The 20,245-nt window shown below is 38.4% G+C and overlaps 2 protein-coding genes across 2 annotated transcripts; both read left to right on the forward strand.

Moving 5' to 3' along the window:
* The first annotated feature begins 1,796 nt into the window (after window positions 1-1,796).
* nkain5 (sodium/potassium transporting ATPase interacting 5) lies at window positions 1,797-7,168 on the forward strand. Its single transcript, XM_051904503.1, has 6 exons — window positions 1,797-2,069; window positions 4,394-4,531; window positions 5,364-5,444; window positions 5,703-5,900; window positions 6,231-6,291; window positions 6,430-7,168. Exons 1-6 carry the CDS (start codon window positions 2,016-2,018, stop codon window positions 6,441-6,443), a joined length of 546 nt encoding a protein of 181 aa, XP_051760463.1. The 5' UTR covers window positions 1,797-2,015; the 3' UTR covers window positions 6,444-7,168.
* A 1,496-nt stretch (window positions 7,169-8,664) lies between these two features.
* Window positions 8,665-16,826, forward strand: ythdf1 (YTH N6-methyladenosine RNA binding protein F1). Its single transcript, XM_051903825.1, has 6 exons — window positions 8,665-9,074; window positions 9,648-9,672; window positions 10,338-10,417; window positions 10,794-12,425; window positions 13,161-13,205; window positions 14,806-16,826. The coding sequence occupies exons 1-6, from the start codon at window positions 9,048-9,050 to the stop codon at window positions 14,830-14,832; spliced, it is 1,836 nt and encodes a 611-aa protein (XP_051759785.1). The 5' UTR covers window positions 8,665-9,047; the 3' UTR covers window positions 14,833-16,826.
* The last annotated feature ends 3,419 nt before the right edge of the window (window positions 16,827-20,245 follow it).

A 20,245-nucleotide genomic window follows, 5' to 3' on the forward strand; every position in this document is an offset into this window, starting at 1 on the left:
GCTCAAAAGCGGAGCAAAGATTCACAAACATGTTCAACCCACCAATCTAACACAGCTCTCTCTCTCTAAAGATAGTAAATTTGTTTATCAGCACATACTGAGACACACAAACCTAAACCCCTGCACCCTGCTGTTAATCACCCATCTGTGGGCCACGGACCGTGCCAGTAAGCATACTCACTGCAGCAGGCAGCTGTGTTCAGGTGGGTGATATGTGCTGAACATGGCTGGGCACTGCAGGGGTTAGTCAAGTAGGGGGCGTCCACATGATGAAAAATGCAACCTCAGGGCTGACATCCTAATTACTTTATCTAAAAAACAAAACAGACTAAAAAGTCCATAAACACAAACATATGCACACAAAGCTTAGTGTGTAGATAACTGCATATAGTGCATAGGATGTTCGGAGGTTTGTTTGTCTGAGGTTGTGTCTTTTTCAGTGTTTGCTAAGGTAAGTAAAGGAGTACAATGAAATTCTGTCATCGTTGTTACAAACCTTTATGACATTTTTCCATGGAACACAAAGCGAGAGGTCCAGAAGCAGAATGCTACTCTCTTCCATAGAATGAAAGTGGATCAAGAACATGACGTGCCATTATACGTCTTCTGAACTCATTTAACAATTATTTCACGAGTTCACACTTACAAATAATCAGTAAAAAGTATGCGTATTTGGCATGCTGTCCGAGGGGAGGGCTCCAAGATCAGAATTTGGCCTCCCCACGCATCTCTGGTTAGGATATAGTAACCAGGTGAGCGTGAGGAGTCGGGGTGGTGGAGGGAAAACTGTGAGTGAGTCGGCTAATTTATAAAATATATATATATATATATATATATATATATATATATATGTATGTATAGGCCTCCTCTCATACTGATTGGATAGGCAATTTGAACATGTGCCTCCCGAACTTTGTTAAAAGGACATCATGTGAGGAAAAGGCTGAAATGTATGTGATTCATTACTCACTGAAATCTCACCTTGAAAATTATGCCTGACCGCCGTGGTTACCATTCCTTTACACTGAAGGGAAGTGAGCAGCTTGGGACAACCATAACCTTTCTGAGTTTTACCCCATTGTAATTATTAACTAATCAGCATAATCCAGCATGAATTCCTTGTTGGTTCAGGCTGGTTTTTGTTGGCTAGAGCTGGTATAGTGCTGGTCTTGCTGGTCACTGTCAAGCTGTTCTCAAGCAAAACTGAGCTGGTGTTGCTGGTTCACCAGCTTCACTCCGGCTTTTCCATGCTGGGGACCAGTAAACCAGCATCTCGTGCTGGTCCCAGCATGCAGAACAATCCTTATGCTGGTGACCATCAACGCTTTTTCAGCAGGGGAAACAATCTCTACAATCTCTAACTTTTTTAATTTGCCTCTGAAAATACTGTGTAGGCTAAAACAAATGTGTATATGTACAACTTCAATATTAGCTGCCGCCTCCTTTAAAGCAGCCTGGTCTTACCTGATCTAAGCTGGTCTCCCAGTCTGGCCAGCAAGTGCTCAGCCGGTTTAGCTGGGAGGCAAGATTAAATAGTGCCCAAACCAGATAACAGACCAACCCCAGCTTAAGATGGTTTAAGATGTTTTTAGCGAGAAGTTTCAGCGCCTATAGCAGCAAAGAAGATACTGTATAACTGAGTAGCTTATTTAAAACAAACCAGTCGCGTAAAAGGTAGTCAGATTAAAAATGAAGGTGCATAAATTGATAAGTTTCCAACTCTTCCAGCCGCAAGTGCTCCACCTGCCGCTCCCTCTCAACAAAGCACCATGAGGTGGTGGCTATTATATTTAAGGACCCACCCCATTTTATTTACCCCGATCTCACCCTCTGTCCCCCCGCCTACTGCTTCATACTCCGTTTTTAACCCTATGCGCTATGTACAGCTATGATCACAGCCCATTGTAAGGGAAGCATACTGAAATATACCTCGAGTAAATACTGAGGATCTTCAAAAATGCATCTGTTTTATTTACCATTTTGAGTTCACGTTTATATCGGAGAGAATAGTGAAGATGGGGTGCTGCTCGGGGAGGTGCATGTTGATGTTCTTCTGCGCTCTTCAACTGGTAAGTGCGTTATAGGATTGTGGTAAAAACAAGCGTCTACTCGATGCAGTTTTGTATCCCAACTTATTAAATCTGTATGATATAAAAACATTGTTTGACGTTTTGATATTAACTTCGAGACTAGTTTATGAACATCTCGTCTTAAACCCTACAGCCTTTTAAATTGTCTATTGTTTGAAAGAACTCAAGATTTGAGCCACAAATAACCGTAGGTTTTTTATTTTTATTTATAATTAGCATATCAGACATAGCATAAATGTACATACACTTTTGTGTAGGCTATATGTTGGAAGTCTTCCTTTACATCAGAATATACTGTTAATAAACACATTTGGACATTTATGGGACTATTGTAAACAATAATTATAGTAGTATTGTGAAATGGCACAAACAAAACTACATCAACATTTATAATACACATTTATAATACATGTTTATAATATCTCATACACACAATGAGAAATGTAAATAACACATTAGTGTACAGTATATTTCTTTGCATGCTGCGTTTACTGCATGCAAAGTATTTAGTATCTATTGTAATATGTGTTACACTGTCCTGTGTTTCATTGACTTGTTTTGCTGCTATTGCAGCATAATTTCTCTCAAAGGATTTATAAAGTATCCATCATCCGTCCACCTATCCATTTATCCCTGCCATAGAACTGCAGATTTCTTACATTAGAGATAGACCATAAAATAAGTGTGAGATGTGAATCAACTGTGCATTATGTGATACAGAGAAAATGTTGTGTATGTGCACATTTTAAGTGTGTTTTACTGCATGTTTATCTTTATCACTACTCATTGATTGCACATGGTCTTTCAGTGGTGTGAGATCACTTTCTCCTCTCACATAAAGTGATGTATTGGATTCTACTTGTTGTGTTATCTCACTTCAGTGGTTGCACTTGTGGACTGAACACCAGCAGAGACAGTGACCTACATCCCTGCTGTTATTCTGCTTAACCTTTCTATGGCTTTTAGCTTTGGTTTAACCTTAGCTTTACTGTCCTTCCTAACCAGTTCTTTTTTTCCTATTGCCTATGTGAGTGAGTGTGTGAGAGAGAGAAATAGAGATTGAACATACTTATCCAAATATATATTTATATATAGTACTTTTATATAAATTTTTATATATATATAGTACTTTTAACTATCTGGTATGACATAATATTTGGACTATAATCTCAGTGGCTCAGCCATTATTTAAAAAAAATACTATCATTTAATAAATGATGAAGATTCGGCAAGACAGCGCAGAACAGAGGCATGCAGTTATTAGTCTTTACAGTTGTACACATTTGATCTCAGGTTGGCTCAAGAAATAAAACAGCTGTAAGGTTTAATTGGTTTAACGAATTCAGTTCACTGTTTCACACCTATTACTGCCAGTGAATAGAAAAAGAGAGGTCTGCAATACCATGTCCGATTTTAACATTTGGCAACTATAAGTCTCGACTGAATATTCATCCTTCATGTATATCAACAGGTTCTGCCACTGTTGCTGTGTATTGGTGGTTTCATGTTTCCTTTAAATATTTCAAATGAGCTGGACACAGTTCACGTTTATCAATTAGATTTACCAGGATTAATACATACTGTATGGTCTGAGACTATAAATGGATTGTAATGCAGATGTCTATTACCAAGAGGAGATAGCTCATCTGTATCTGTGAAACATCTCACAGTTTTATGTTTTTATGTTTGGCTGGTTAAAATCGGCACAGCTCGTGCTGGAACACAGTGGATGGGGACTGTGGTGAAGACATGCTACAAATGGTTGATTTGAGGTGGAACCTCTGAGAACAGCTGGTACACAGCAGCAGTATGGCATACAGAGAGAGATTGTATGGGGGATGGGTGGTTAGTGGCAGAGAGAGAGAGGGTTTATGACTGCTGCAGTGAAGCTTTATGAGAGGAGAAGCATCCCCCACACCCAGCACCTCCCTTCTGAATCATACATCTCCCCTCGCTGAGCCTCTGACCTCCAAGGAGAGCCCTCATCTCCTCTCGCTCAACCTTTCCCCCTCCTTTTGTCTTTCTCCACCTCTCACTCTCTATTTCTCTGTCACATGCTTTGTACCCCATTGGTTCTGTTACCCTGGCAACCCTGAGTAAAAAGCCAGTATGTGGAAAAACAGAGGTGGGGGTTTTGATTGTGTGTCTCTGGGAAAGCGAGATGGGGTCTCCATCATTATTGTGTTTAGGGTAGCGTGATGGTGTTTTTTTTAGTCGTGTAGATGCAAAGTAGCTGGCGTTGTAATTGTTTCTACAGTGTGTGGAGATCTTGTTCATATAATACTCTGTCTTTCTCTCTCTAGATCACTGTTGTGGAGAGACAGGTGTTTGATTTTCTAGGTTACCAGTGGGCACCCATCCTTGTCAACTTCCTGCACGTCATTGTGGTGATATTGGGCTTGTTTGGGACAGTCCAGTATAAGCCCCGTTATGTAGTTTTGGTGTGTGCTGTATTTACCTCAAAAAATTTGTATAACTTTTGAACTTTTGTTACAGTTAATAAAACTTGTTTAGTAAAAACAACAATAATTGTAATAAAATAAATATTGTTTATAAAATACTGATATTATGTATTATAACATTACAAAAAAATACTTGCATTAATTTATTAAACTCAAATTTAATTAATTATTAATTGAATAAATTAATATGATTAATTTAATTTGAATAATACATTTTTCTCTATTTATCAAAAATTTATAAATAAATATACTGGATTCACTAAAGATATGAATGCTTTTATTCTGCATTACATTGATCAAAAATGACAGTAAAAATGTTTAGAATGTTACCAAAGATTTCTGTTTCATCAAAGAATCCTGAAAAAATGTATCCCAGTTTCCAGAAAAAAAACTATTAAGCAGCACAACTGTTTTCAACATTAATAATATTATAAATGTTTCATGATCACCAGATCAGCATATTAGAATGATTTCTGAAGGATCATGTGACTGTAGACTGGAGTAATGAGAGCTGAAAATTCAGCTTTGCCATCACAGGAATAAATAACATTTAAAAGAATATGAAAATAAAAAACAGTTATTTTAATTAATTACAGTTAATTGTAATAATTACTGTTAATTGTAATAATATTTCACTATGTTGCTGTTTTTACTGTATTTTTGATTAAGTAAAGTTTAGTGTATAGCCTTATAATTGAGTTATTTACACAGATTCACCCTTTTTTTGTGTTGTTTATGAAGTTAACTAATATGTGGTTCCATAATTTTAATGTCTCTGATTACCATTATGTGTTCTTTCCTTTTCTTTTAGTATATAGTCTGGACCGTGTTTTGGGTGACTTGGAATATCTTTATCTGTTGCCTTTATCTAGACCTCGGAGGGCTTTCAAAGGTAAAGAGCCAATTTAAATAGAGATTCTCATCTGGATGCTCATTCTACTGCTAGACCAAGTTCACATACATTCATGCCATTGGTATGAAATTATATCATCTCTATGGTATAGGCTTACAAACCAAAGATGAATGGGATTAAACAAAATGTTAAACTTAAACAATATAGTTCCTCAGTACTACAGCATTAAAGTCAATAATGTTTACAAAGCCATGAAACTGAAGTTCAAAGTGTTATTTCTGTGCTGTACTGTTATAGGACAGTGATTATCTGTCACTGGGACTTTCATCTCACCGTTCATGGTGGAAGGACAATGGTCCAGGCTGTGAGAACAGAAACCTCCCGACCACTAGATGGCAGCATTTGGACAGTCCTGCTCTGGTCTCCGAACTGAGCTGCTTGTTAGAGTATCAGTACATCGAGGTTATGCACAGCGCCCTGCAACTGTTCATTTCTGTAAGAACCTAAAACTGATGAAGTCATTGTCTGTTAAAGCTGAATTGTGCAGAAATAATGATTGTTTTCAAACAGGTTTCTGGAACATTCCACTCAATCTGCCTTTGGTTGAGGCGATGCTTTTGTGTCAGACATAAGTTTTTGATAACCTACAAAATTAAATTCAAACTTACTAAAAATTACCTTTTAAAGTTTTAAAGTGAACACTTCATACTTAAGCTTTAAGTTTCTGTGATACATTCATATACACCAATACAAAAATTCACAAACACTCATTAAATAAGTGACTTGTATGCAACTTAATGTGTTGCTTTGTTTGTTTGTACATAGGCCCTGGGATTTGTATTTGCCTGCTACATCGTCAGCATCTTCAATGAAGAGGAAGACACATGTTTGTAAAATCCATTATTTTACCCTTTAAAAGTATATTAAATCATTTTTGATTGTTTTTCTTATTCATCTTCCTAAACAACTGATATTGTTGCTTCATGTGAAACTAATTTTGTATCTGCATTGTGTTACTTTTCAGATTTGTATAAGTGACAGTGTCCAGATGTCAACATCTTGAGAGAGAGACGGAACATTGAGAGGGGAAAGAGATAGCAGAAAAGGACTTCAAGCATTCTTGGAATTAGTGAAAACAGAAACCAGATCAGATGGATTTTAAATTATTTATATATGTATAAACATAATAATACACAAAAATTAAGAAGATAAGATTGTAGGAGGTGCTATTTAACATTTTCATGACTGACTTTATGCTGAACTTCTTGCTACCTACCTCTGCCAATTCTTTGTAATTTTGTTTTTAAATTTTGTATACTGTTTAAGTCTGTGACTTTTAATTTTACTCTTCAGATGGTATGTTTTGTACATTTTGTTCAAATCAGAAGAGTTTAAACAATGCAGAGCTTTCAGTAAAATGGTTTAATGTTGGAGATTAAATGAAGAATTGCTTTACATGCACTTGTGTCAGTACACAGCAAAATGCTGTTTCATTTTTAATGATCAACATCTGTCTCTTTTACTACCAGTAACACATGCCATATTTGTGCGAGTATGGAGCAATTATAATATCTGCATGTAGTGATCTGTATCTTAATGGCCCAAAGAAAAACGTTGCAACACATATAGAACCTCATTTTGTCAATGTAAATAATACAGCATTTACTGAACACTGTATTTTGAATGCTGACTGTAGTGAGTCGTATCATATTTTCTTAAATTATACATGTAGTGCATATCTTAATAAATATTTGAACACCACATTTTGTATGAAAAAAAATAACACTCGTGTCAATGTTTTGATAGGTAATCGAGGAAATTCCACAATTCGACTCAAATTAGACTGACACCTAGTGGTTAAAATTAGAAAAATGCAAGTTGTGTTTGAATCCGTGTTGGTGGCAACGGCTTGCAGTAGCTTATATACCACAACATATTAATAAAAGCACTACTAATGATCTTGATAAGCAAGCACACAGGGATGCCATACACAATAATCCCATTTGTTTGTGTATGGCATCCCTGTGATACAATATTATCATCCAAATCCAACATGTTCCCTCTGCCTCTGCATCACTTTCAATCTGGAAACACAATTAAACTTTAGAAATTTAGCAAAAAACATCTCATCGAGTGTAGCTCTTATATTATCTGTGAAATGGTTGTTATGTTGAAACAAAGCTGCTCCGTGTGTGGTGTTCCAGTGCCCTATAGTTTCCTACTGCAAACTTATTAAACAGAAAGACCCCATCCCACCCATCTCTAACTAAGATCAATTGGTAGATCTATATATCAGTTAGCTACCCTGAATGCCCTTTATCAGCATGAGGTTTAGCTGTGACACAAGAGTGCTCAGTGCTTGTTAATGACATACTTTAACAGTAAAAATATAAATATTAAAAGTAAGTGCATGGTGGCATGGGTAATAAACAAAATTATAAGCTGGGCCTATAAAAAAGAGGAACATGGTCTTCAGTCAAATGGTCTAATATGGCTTGGAGAAAAAGACATCAAGCCTGTCAACAACATCTGATGTGAAATGTAAGTCCTGAAGTAAGACTTCTTTGCACATATTTATGAATACATGAAAATGAAAGGAAAAGACCAGCTGAAAGTCCACTATATCATTAATTCATTAAAAAAAGTAATATTCATTAATTATCTACAGGATGGTTTGACAGTCACTTGTTTTGTCTAACCCATTCAACATATGTGACAGGTACTCTGACTAATGTCATACTGAGGTGTGACTGATGAATTAATGTGATGTAATATTTCTAATATCAAGTGGAGGAAGCAGCTAGTTTTTATTTTAATTATTTATTACAAACATACATTTATTATAAACATACACAAACATACACTTATACAAACATTACACTATTACAATTCATACCATCACTACAAGTGTGCCAATTTTCATAATTTTCCTACTTATGGTTCATAAGGCTGCCATTAACTCCCATTCAGGAATAATAATAATAAAGTAAACCAGCAATTACAATAGGGTCCACAGCCCTTAATTCGGGGCTTGGCCCCTAATAAAGATAATACACAATATACAATTATGGCAATGCCAAAAAAATGCACTTAATAAAAAATATAGCCTACTACAATTCAAATTTCTTTAGGTAATTTTTAGATTGAAATATGAATTTTATTTACTAAAATAATTAAGATATGTATGCAGTAATAATTTTTTTCCCAATTTCCTCAGGTTGATCACCTCCGCATGGCCACCCGGTCCATGTGGCGTCAGTCCCTCCGTGCAGATCCCGGATGGAGCGGCCATTGGGCGGAAGTGAACAGAGGTGCACAATAACTGCGGGCTGGGAGGAGGAAAAATATATATATATACTTTGAAATTAATTTACACACGGCGTGTGACAGCATTGGATTAAACCTCAAAACCGCAGAGCCTGTAATTACTCTCGGAAACATCCTCAGGCTGGACTTTTAGTGCGCTCGAGAGGACCGAATCGCCAGAATCAAGTCGTGGAACTTGCTGAAAAAAGCGCAGTTCAGCCTGCACGGAGCCGAGAGGAACCCACGGGCTTCGGGTTACGCCGAGCACCTTCGCTACTGGTTCAGTTTTTCTTTGCAAGACTCTTGCTGAATCTAAAGAGGCCCTCTTGATGAATTATGTCTACCACCAGTATTGACCCACAGGTAGGTTGGAGTGGTACGGCGTCGCTAAGGCCTTTAGGAGGAGCAGGGAATGCGCGTGCAGCCTCCGCCGCTTCTGCGGAGACATTACGGGCATCTGCCTCTCCTTGCTTCACACAAGCGCGATGGCTAACGAGTTAGCATTTTTTCCACTCGTTTGATTGAATATTACTTCGCGTTTCCTCGGTCCAAACAAACGTTTCCTTAATTCCTTAATTTATTGCACAATCTCTCTCATCAGCTTCCGAGAGTTATAATCAGTTTTCTCTGGACTTGGGCTGATATGCGTGGTCGACGAAATCTTTAGCTGTCCGGGTGGATGTATAATTCCTTGATTGACTAAATAAATGTCAGTGTAAGCCCCCGTTTTTTTAATAACGAATGTCGAGCGACCCCTGATAGAGCATTGATTTATTGGTGATGCTCTGATGGAGTCGATGTGTATTAAGAGCATGAAACATTGTGAAGTATTTACATGTTAAGCACGAAGAGCTCGTGTTTAAAACAACGATTCAAAGGTGTTAATGTTTTATCTTGTTGTTTCTGTCCATCTTTGATCACCTACTGAATGGGAAGACATCCAAAGGGCAAGACGCTAAAGGTAAGTTTCCCTCTAAATATATATGTCTATACAGTTTTTGAAATAATAAAATGTCTAGGATATTGTTTCTCATTAATTCACTTTGAATCTAATTTCACCTTGATAGATGCTCTTAGCTGTGGTCTGTTAAATACAATTTGGGCATTCTTTCTCTGTGACTTACATCAAGTCAAGGCCTGGTTGCTGTGTTACTCGCATGTCAACCAAATGTTGTCTGGAGCATATGCCTCCTCCTAGAGTCCAGAACTGCTCCTGTTGGATTAACACCACACTGTCCCATCTATTGCTGTTGAGAGCTTGGCTTTTGAGCACATTAAATAGATTAGGCTTCATAACTCTGTAGTATTAACTACTGTAGTTATGAATTTGTGTCCTTTGGGCGATTTTTAGACAGACCTCTTCATCCATGACTGTGTGTCTGTAGTATCATGGTACTCAGACAGAACATGTGGTGACTGACTCACTGAGATCAGTGTGGTGACATACATATTACTGTAGTTGTGTATCATTTGTTAAAGATCTAAAATGTGAATGGCATAGCATTGGTTAAAGGATATCTTTCACAGAAAAGAGAAGGCTGTTGGATTTAGCACATGCTATGGGTTTATTATCAGATGTAGTGATTCAAAAATAACCCTGATGTTAAATGTCATTCTTTATTTCAGTGCAAAATGGCTCTCTACATCAGAAGGAAACGGTCCACGACAATGACTTTGAACCTTACCTCACTGGCCAGTCTAATCCGGTGAGAAATGTGTTTTTGTGTTTGTCTTAGGGAATGAAAAGGAGAAAATACATTTATTGTAAACAACACACTCAGTGCTTTCACCGATGTATAATTACTTTGTTTCTAAAATAATTTTTTTGCTGTTGTGGTAACCACTAGAGTTTACTCTGGGAAATTTGTCTGTAATTTTTTTAAAAATACCAGTACATTGCTAAAAGGAACTGATTGTATAATATTTTTATTACATCATGGTTTTTAATTTGTTTGGGAATTTAAAAGAATTTCCATTGAAATATTGAGTATTTCATGTCTGATCTGTTTTTATCCTGTTATGAGTATATTTAGTTTGCATTTTGTCATTATTAATTCATCTGTATTTCTGGTTATCCCCCAGAATAACAGTTACCAATCCATGACCGACCCATACTTGTCTAGCTACTATGCCCCTTCGATTGGGTTCCCGTACCCCCTCAGCGAGGCCCCCTGGTCCACGGGTGGAGACCCACCGATCCCTTACCTCACTCCGTACGCCCCCCTCAGCAATGGAGACCATCACTTCATGCATGACACTGTGTTTGGACAGCCTGGGGGTCTGGGCAGTAGCATCTATCCACACCGCTTTAACTTTTTCCCTGAAAATCCCGCGTTTTCCGCCTGGGGTACGAGTGGCTCCCAGGGCCAGCAGACTCAGAGTTCTGCGTACGGGGGCAGTTACAGTTACCCACCTAGTTCTTTAGGTGGCACACTGGTGCCCGATGGGCAAACAGGCTTCCCCAGTGACACCTTGAATAAGGCGCCAGGTATGAATAGCTTAGAGCAGGGCATGGTGGGGCTGAAGATTGGTGGCGACGTGACTGGAGGTGGTTCTGGAGTGAAGACGGTGGGCTCGGTTATCGGAGGAGGGCCAGTGGCGGCAGTGGCCACGGGTAACGGTGGGACTCCTATCGGGCTACCGCCTCCCAAACCCACATCCTGGGCGGCCATCGCTAGCAAACCAGCCAAGCCTCAGCAACTGAAGGTGAAGAGCAAGCCGGGGATGCCCATGGCTGGAGGCACCCTGCCCCCGCCGCCCATCAAACACAACATGGACATTGGCACTTGGGATAATAAGGGGCCTGTGACTAAAGTTGCCTCGCCACTGCCGCCCCACCACCAGCAGCAGCCTCCCCTCCACTCCCAGGGTCACCTTCCGCCTCACCCTCACGGGCTGCCGCCCCCGCCTCAGCCCCCCATGCCTTCTGCCCAATCACTTGCCCAGCAGATGGCGATGCAGGGCCCGCCCCCTCCGCAGCCTTACCAGAACCACAACCCTGCTCCTCCCCCTCAAACCCGGTGGGTTGCCCCTCGTAACCGCAACCCCGGTTATGGTGGGGGCGGCAGCGTGGACAGCAGCGGCTCCTCGAGCGGCGGAGGGGTCGGTAACGGTGGCGGAGGCGGCCTTCCGGGCTCCGGTGGCGGCGAGTCCCACCCGGTCCTGGAAAAGCTGCGTGCGGCACACAGCTACAACCCCAAGGACTTCGATTGGAACCTGAAAAACGGCCGGGTGTTCATCATTAAGAGCTACTCTGAGGACGACATCCACCGCTCCATCAAGTACTCCATCTGGTGCAGCACGGAACATGGTAACAAACGGCTGGATTCGGCCTTTCGGGCCATCAACGGCAAGGGTCCCGTCTACCTGCTGTTCAGCGTCAATGGCAGCGGACACTTCTGCGGCGTGGCGGAGATGCGCTCGCCTGTAGACTACGGCACCAGCGCAGGTGTTTGGGCGCAGGACAAGTGGAAGGGCAAATTCGATGTGGACTGGCTGTTTGTTAAAGACGTGCCCAACAGCCAGCTCAGGCACATCCGCCTGGAGAACAATGACAACAAGCCCGTGACCAACTCCCGTGACACGCAGGAGGTGCCACTGGAGAAGGCCAAGCAGGTGCTGAAGATCATCGCTACCTACAAACACACCACCTCCATCTTCGATGACTTCTCACACTACGAGAAACGGCAGGAGGAGGAAGAGGTGGTAAGAAAGGTAATGTGCATGCTCTAATCTTGAAAATTCAGCTGGGTTTTTTTTTTTTTTTTTTTTTTTTTTTAAAGACTATTTTCAATAGCTGCATTGTTTAGCACACGAATTTTCTTTTATTGTTTAGAGATGCATATACTGAAGGATAATATTTCTATGTAGACCCTGTTGAGGTGAATGACCATAAGTGGCGATTAAACAAAGAACTTTGAACAGCATGTGATGTGTTCAGGCTACTGTTCATGTTACAGAAACTGCCTATGTAAATGTTACAGCTGCTTATAGGTGCCAAAGATGCACGTCTACATGGTTCTTTTTGAATGGTTAATGAATGCTCTTTGCTTTTGCTGTTGATGCTTTGGTTATTTTATTATTCTGTCTTTGATGCTTTGTCCAGAGGTGGTTATTAATACTGTGCTGCTGCTGCTGCTTTAGTCGAGTATCAAGCTGCTAATAAATTGTATTTTATCAGTGAGACCTTTGGTGACAGTAAGAAAAAATACCTGTCTTAAATTGGCTCCACTGTTTGCACATTTTAAACGTGTTTTTATTATTTAAAAAGTTTTATTTACTGTACATTATTTCTGTGTTTGACATGTTATGAATAATACAATCTGTTAAATTTGACTAATTATGAATTTAGTTAATATTTTTATGCGACAAAAAATGAAGACAAAGTGCTGATGTTTTTGTGTCAAAGGATTATTGATTTTAAACTCTTTTTTTCATCTCTATTGACAGAACCTAGAGCCTGCTCCTCTCCAGAACCGATCCCGACTGGATCAAGTAAGCTGCTATTTTTATTTTATTGTTTAAAAAGTCAAGTTTTTACAAAAGTTTAAATGTTTATATTTATGCTCAAATCTGAAATAGTCAAAACACAAATTATTCAGACATTTTTGATATTTTCGATATATTTTTACTAGTGGGTGCAGGACAATATAGTTCATTTATGCATATGAGGATAGCAAAATAAAGTAAACTGTGACATATTATACCCAAAAATTCTTCATACAGTGGACTACCAGTAAAATTGATTAAATTTGGAACCAAAAATTATTCAGACACTTTAATGGTCTCAGCCTGACCATGTTTTGCTTAACTGCTTAAGATAATTTTTTTCTGACACAGTTTAACTCTGAGATCTTGTCATATTTTATTACCATTTTTACAAACTATAGTGAATAAACTGTATTAATGAATGAAATGTTCAAGGTGTCTGAATAAATTTTGGTTTGACTATGTCATTGGATAATGGCAATAATTTACACCTTTTATTGAAGGTTGAAGAACTACCATCTTGCTCCTCCTATAACACTGTCATTCATATAATACAATATAATATAATGTCATTCATACATTTTTTTTTTTTTTTTTTTCTAAAAAAGTGTTTAAAAGATGTTTAGTAAAGTGTCTATATTAAATCTTTTAGAATTTTAATCTAAATTCACTTAAAAATAGATTTTATCTCTCTGTATGTAATGTCCTTTTAAACAGGGTCCCCGAAAGTCTTAAATTCAGTTGTATCAAATTTAAGACCTTAAATTGTTAAATGGTATAAGAGATGTCTTAATTATCATTTCACAAGGTCTTAAATTTGAGGACAGAAAAACAGGAATCACGATATGGCTTAATGTGATTATTAAACTTCAAAAGGCTATGATTTAATTGTGAGCACTACATGTTTCAAAGTAAAACTAGTGTTGATGCACGTTCTACTTGCTTGCATGTTTCAGTGCAATTCGCAGTCAATGAATAGAGCACATTTGTGCCAAGTGCTTACCTTATTGTGTTTATATCATACCTGCAAACTAGTTTTGATTCAACTTTGATTCATCCCTTTTCTTAAAAATGGTTTATAGGCTGAAATGGGAGGTTTATCATTTTATAAAAAATATTGTTGTCAAAACCTGTATTATTTGAACTGTAAAGTTGTTTAAATTTCATTTTATGGTTTGGATGTTACCATAGATTTTGCTTTACCCCACCCATATGGTATTCATTTTATTTGTCGGTCTTAAAAACCCTGCAGATTCCCTGTTAAATACATCTATTAATTTAGTTACCTAAATTTGAACTGGTACCCTGTTCTTGCCATGACATAAAATAACCAAATGAAATAATTTAGCCTTTTGAGTGTAAATATTTTTAAAGATCTAAATTATGAAGAACTGGAAAATTAATGAAAATTATTGGTCAAAAGTTGTGGGAACTTTTTTTTTTTTTTTTTTTTTGGTGTGTGAGAAAGTAAAAAAGTAGAGGATTTTTTTTGAGGATTTTTTGATTGTTGTATTGCAGTGGTAATATTTTGAAATGAAAACAGTTGTTTTTTGTGTACATCAAAGTGACTTCCCTCCATTTCTTTCTCTCTCTCTCTCTCCCACAGGAACGCCAGAACCGAAATAAACAATAGAAGGCTGCCCCCTACAGCTGATGAGCAGTTGTTTTAGGACTGACCATTTGAAAATGAAATTTAAAGAGGACAAGATGAAATTTAAAAAATAAACAATCATTATGTTTTTCTATTTAATTCTGGTGACTTCAGCCAGCGTCAGACTCGAGCCTCTGCGCCTCCTGCTTTACCTGTGGGGGCTGAAGTCGATTAGCACCTCTCAACGTCGCGTCATTTCGATTTCTTTTTTTTTTTTCTTTTTTTTTTTCCTATCATTTGGTATTGTTTTCATACACATCCCTCCCCCTTTGACCAACTGATATCTGTACACACTGTCTTTTATTTCATCCTATATGTTTGTTTCTTCAGCCCCACTGCTCCTCATCATGAGTGGGTAGTGAATTCTGTGACGTGTGTATGTATGTATGTATGTGTGTGTGTGTGTGTGTGTATCAGGGATGGTGGTAGAGTGTATGTCAGTCATGTGATATGGCAGAGGTTGGGGTGGGGGGCGTGTTCAGACTCCGCTCTGGTCAGGGGGGAGGGGCATCTCCAGCATCAGTAACTGTAACAGGCCAGTTTTTCGTTCTTTAGATCCAGAGTGGTGTGAACCCATTTGTGGAGAATCGTGCAACTGCATAGAAGGGACAATGAAATGTGTCTTGACATGAGATGTTATAAAAAAAAATATATTTTTGAATTATGTAACACTTGACTTTTTTTTCCTTTTCTTTTTCTTTTATTTTGTTCAGTGACGAGCCACTTATGTCACAGTTTTTTTTTTTTTTTTTCTGTTTTCCTGCTTGGAGCCTTAACATTTTAAAGCTACGGAAACCGTTTAATAATGGCTGTTCTATACCTCAGTTGAAACAGCATTATCAGGGAGATGACATCCCATGCATCCTTAACCAAGGGAAGTCAACATTGTCACTGGCTGGACTCAAAAAAGAAAGTAAAACTAATGTTTTCATTATGGTTCAGAGCCCGGTGCTCAGACTCTGTTCCCATACATGCTTAATGTTTAAAGAGCAGAAATGTAACTACTTACTGTTCCAACCCCGCCCAGCAGAGGTCGCTGTTTCTTTAAGCCAATCTGAGAGATGTAGCAATTCACTGCTTTTTATTTGAAATCACTTTAGATGCATCACCTCTTTTTTCTTTCTTTTTTTTTTTTTTCTTTTTTTTTTGTTACTTGTCCTTAACAGATTTAATTTTATCGCTTTTTTTCCTCCCCCATGTCCTCAGTATATTGCTAAGCTTTAACGTAGGATCATATAATTATAACAATAACGAAGAACGCCTCAAAACGTGTAACCTAAATTAATGTTACTGATTTACTGTTAAAAGTAAGAAAAAAAAAAACAAACAAAAAAAAGAGTATATGGTTTCTGTGCGTGATTTTTTTAGGACCTGCTTGCTGTTTTGTGTGTTTGTGTGTGGGAGAGCGGACTTGAACCGTGTGAGGGTTTCAGATTTCTATAGTCATATAACAAAAGATTCATGAAAATATATGAAATACTAAAAATATTAAAAAAAAGAGTTACAAGACAAACATTTAAGTCACCCCTGAAATGAATATGCATTGTATTGGAAGGTCACTATCTATCACGTTCTTAGATTTGATCATGCTCATTATTAAAATAATACTATATGGTGTAATTGTTGTTCTTTTTACTGCCTTTTGTTGGAAAGATTGTCTTGAGATGCACAAAACAGAGTTCTGTATCCATTTTTAACCTACTCACACCCACCTGAAAGGATTTAAAGTTAAGAAATCACCTTTGACGAACACAGGATAAACATGCTTAACTTGAAGATGATGGACATATATTTGTTATGTGTTTATTTTTTGAATCTCAAAATAACCCAGAATATATATTTATGTCAATGTCACTTCTGAAAACTGTAAAATAAGCTTAGAAATAGAGCTAATTATAACAAATGTTGAAATACTGTAATTCCCTCATGGTCTCAATATAATCAACAATGCTTTATAAATGTTTGTTTTGCCCAAATTTTTAAAAATGGTTCATCTTTGTCATCAAAATTCTAAGGTTGTGTTATTGGTCATTTTCAGAGTTAATACAGTGCGATGAGTATTTTACACACCCCAACTTTGCCTTGTCAGACCATTAATTGCTCAGTCGAAGAAAGCGAGCAGTGTTTATCATGGTGTTTATCTACAAGCATTGTGCTGTAAGCCTTATGTAAAGGTTGAATGGTGTAAAGATGGTAGCCCATTTTATTTATGTGCACATCTGGCACTTGCTTAGACTGCTAAGACAGTAATTTAAGTAAACGGCCAATGAGAGTATCTGTACATTGAGGTCAAACTCTTGAGGTCTTTGGCATGTGTGGCCCATACATAGCAATATGATTTCCTTAAGGTCATATAAAGAATGTTAAAGTAGGTGTTGAATCATTGAAACTGCTGGGAGTAAAATTCTGTCACTCCGTTAGAAGCTCTAGATAACCGTCTCTTTAATTGGCTGCCATATTGTCCTACTCATCCAACACATACATATAGTTACAAGAAGAGGATAGGATGATTATGTGGAGTTCTGGGAGAAGGCCAGCAATATAAACTTGAAGCAAAATTTCTAGACAGGTGACAGATTTGCATGAAATAAGGGTTTATTGACAGGCAAGCAAAAAAGCGCGTAGGTCTTCTTGGTAGAAGATGCTCTGTGCATATTAAAACAGTGAACACAATTGGGAAAACAACAAATCCTGTTCTAAATGTTACACAATAATGTCTTCCTGATGTTTTGCAGTATTGTTATGTAAACATATCCAAATATTTTAGTTGATTGCAGATGCACTCCATTACAAAATCAAAGAGGCCTGTGTGTTTTTTTTAAACAATTACCAATACATGACCAACTAGTGACCACAAAACATGATGCAGGTAGTAATGTGAGATTAGCCATTCTTTTTTAGGCTAGAACATTGACCTGCGTCATTGACTTAGGTTTTGCGGCATTTTCTGAGTTGCAATGGGAACCCAATGTCTTTTGTATAGAAACCATTAATATGTATCTGATGTTTTGAACATTTGTGCCCATGGTTCCTTCAACCAAGTAATGTCTACATCAGCAAATCCCTATTAATTAAACTGTCTTAAATCTATTTAATTATTACTATTATGATAAGATGACCTCATAGACTAGTGGTAATAGACTTAGTGAAATAGTAATATATTTTAATATATAAATAGTAATATAGTTTGAATTAGAAGAGGAATTTCACATTCCTGTCAGCTCCCAAAATTAATATTCCTATCATGCGCCTGCAACCCAAGCGGCCTCAGTTCCTGTTCAGCTCTGTGACTTTACGAGAATAACCATGCAGTCTTCACTCCATGCTGCTGCTCATTTTCTAAACGAGACAGGTTTGCCGTTTTAAGGCCCCTCTCTTGGCATTCACCGCGTGCCTTAATTGTATGGATATTAAATCAAGGTCCGCCGTGAACACGCAGAGTGGCGGGCCCGTGTCACCACCCTCCATGACGCGCGCACACCAGAGCAGGCTCCTCTTCAAAGAGTACCGCAAAGAGGGATGGCGTAATGCGTTTTGACAACACGCCGACGACAAAACGTCAAAATACTAATCACAATAATGTTTCTACAATGTTTTCAATTTCAATTTCGCGTGAAACACTGTCAAATATCCAAGCATATATTGCGCAGACCAGGCCAACCAGTGGCCTATATTCACTCCCTTTAAGAGCTGCTCTGGGAGTCTATATGATTCTGCAGCCTCAATTCAAGCAGCCATGGCTATTGTCCTCCTTCTTTTGAGTCTCTGGGATTTTTTTTTTTTTTTTTTTTTTTTTTGCCTCAGTGGCAGTACGGCTAGGAATTCAAGAAGAATGTCAATGCCCAAAATAAAGCATACCACGAATTAATCGGTGTCGTATAAACCGAGGAATTTCATTGCAGGCGACAGAATGAAAGCAATGAATAAGGTCTATAGCATCCGTCCGAAGGGCGCGCATTGTTATGATTCTCACTCGTTTTGCTGACCTCTGCAGTAGTGCATCCTATAGACTACATCAAGTGTAAACAACACACTTTTAATACACAATCAACTATTTTTCAAAAAGCTGTTAACCAACCTTATTCAAAATAATATCACCGCCAAAAATAAGCAAAATTGACTGAAACATCACTACAGTCCCCGTAAACACGATGCTCCATTTTCTCCGTCGAGCATCTTTTGAGCTGCCGCCGTATCCCTCCTGCATCCCGCAATAAGCAACGAGGTCACGTCTTTCGTTTATCGATGAAACACACTGATTGTATCCAGGTTTTACTCGTAATCGACTTCTGCTGCAGTGTTCAAGAGTCTCGTTTGCGTCTTAGTTGCGCTGATCCCTTCTGGAGAGATTAGTGCTTCCTCGCGTCCCCGCGCGCTCGTCCTCCTCTGCTGATAGGACTCAAGCGCGAGAGGATTACATCGGGACATGGTGACGTCATGACCCGCACCGAAGGCCCCCTCCTCTCCCGTTAACCAAATCCCCATCAGAACGATGCCCTTGAAAACCAGTGAGGCTGACATTCGGAGGACTGAGAGCCATTTGCGCCCTTTAAATTCAGTTGAGTTGTTGTAGTAGCTACTCAAAATTGGTCTAACCATTGCTGCTGTTAGTAGGCTATAAATGCCCCCAAGCATTCTAAACAATACCTCTGTGTCACGGTCAGTTCAGGGTTTATCACCTGCTTCATAAAGACCAATTTAGAAAGCTAAGCTAAGCCACTAAGCTAGAATTACATGCAAAAACCGTTTCAAATAAACCTGCTCAAAGGGCTAAGCTTTTATAGGGAAGGATGTATGCTTTAGCCTATAAAAGAAGTAGTCTAAACTAGGCCTAAATAAGCTAAATATTAGAATACGAAACATTTGTAATGAGATTCGTGTGCGAATTATTCAATTTCAAATCAATCAGGCTACAGTCATCTCTCGCAAAACAGTTTTGTGGCGCCCGTAGCGACAGATAACCGACAACTATCGTAAACATTAAATCTATAATAAAGTGATAAATTATTAAAATATAGGCTACATCTTTTTGTCGATGTTATGTTCGATAGCGTGTAAGAAAATGCGCTAGCAGCGCTGTTGCTATAGGTGAAAGCGACTTCTGGAGCATCTGTTTTGCGACTTGACAAGCTTACTTTTGTGGTATATATAACCAGTATAAAAAGTATAAACCAGTAGCCTACATCCCCTTCATATTCATTAAAAGGTTCAAGTCTTAATAGGAGATCAAATTCCAACCATATTACGTATCCTGGTTGCAGTCCAAATCGGCTACATGTGCACCTGAATTAGGCTAGGCCTACACTAGATTGTTTTGTCCCCGCGAGTTTCCATAAATGATAGTAAACATTTGTGAATGTTAAACAAATAGGCCCATCTAATTTCTCTAAATGAG

The sequence above is a fragment of the Ctenopharyngodon idella genome, chromosome 8 (genome assembly GCF_019924925.1).
Source record: "Ctenopharyngodon idella isolate HZGC_01 chromosome 8, HZGC01, whole genome shotgun sequence".
Lineage (NCBI taxonomy): Eukaryota > Metazoa > Chordata > Actinopteri > Cypriniformes > Xenocyprididae > Ctenopharyngodon > Ctenopharyngodon idella.

Excerpts from the sequence above, each read along its gene's own strand:
- nkain5 (XM_051904503.1), top strand. The coding sequence starts at position 2,016 with ATGGGGTGCTGCTCGGGGAGGTGCATGTTGATGTTCTTCTGCGCTCTT. Across the intron at positions 2,070-4,393 it reads TCTTCTGCGCTCTTCAACTG|ATCACTGTTGTGGAGAGACA; the intron begins GTAAGTGCGTTA and ends TTCTCTCTCTAG. Across the intron at positions 5,901-6,230 it reads CCCTGCAACTGTTCATTTCT|GCCCTGGGATTTGTATTTGC; the intron begins GTAAGAACCTAA and ends GTTTGTACATAG.
- ythdf1 (XM_051903825.1), top strand. The coding sequence starts at position 9,048 with ATGTCTACCACCAGTATTGACCCACAG. Across the intron at positions 9,075-9,647 it reads CCACCAGTATTGACCCACAG|ACATCCAAAGGGCAAGACGC; the intron begins GTAGGTTGGAGT and ends CTGAATGGGAAG. Across the intron at positions 12,426-13,160 it reads AGGAAGAGGTGGTAAGAAAG|AACCTAGAGCCTGCTCCTCT; the intron begins GTAATGTGCATG and ends CTCTATTGACAG.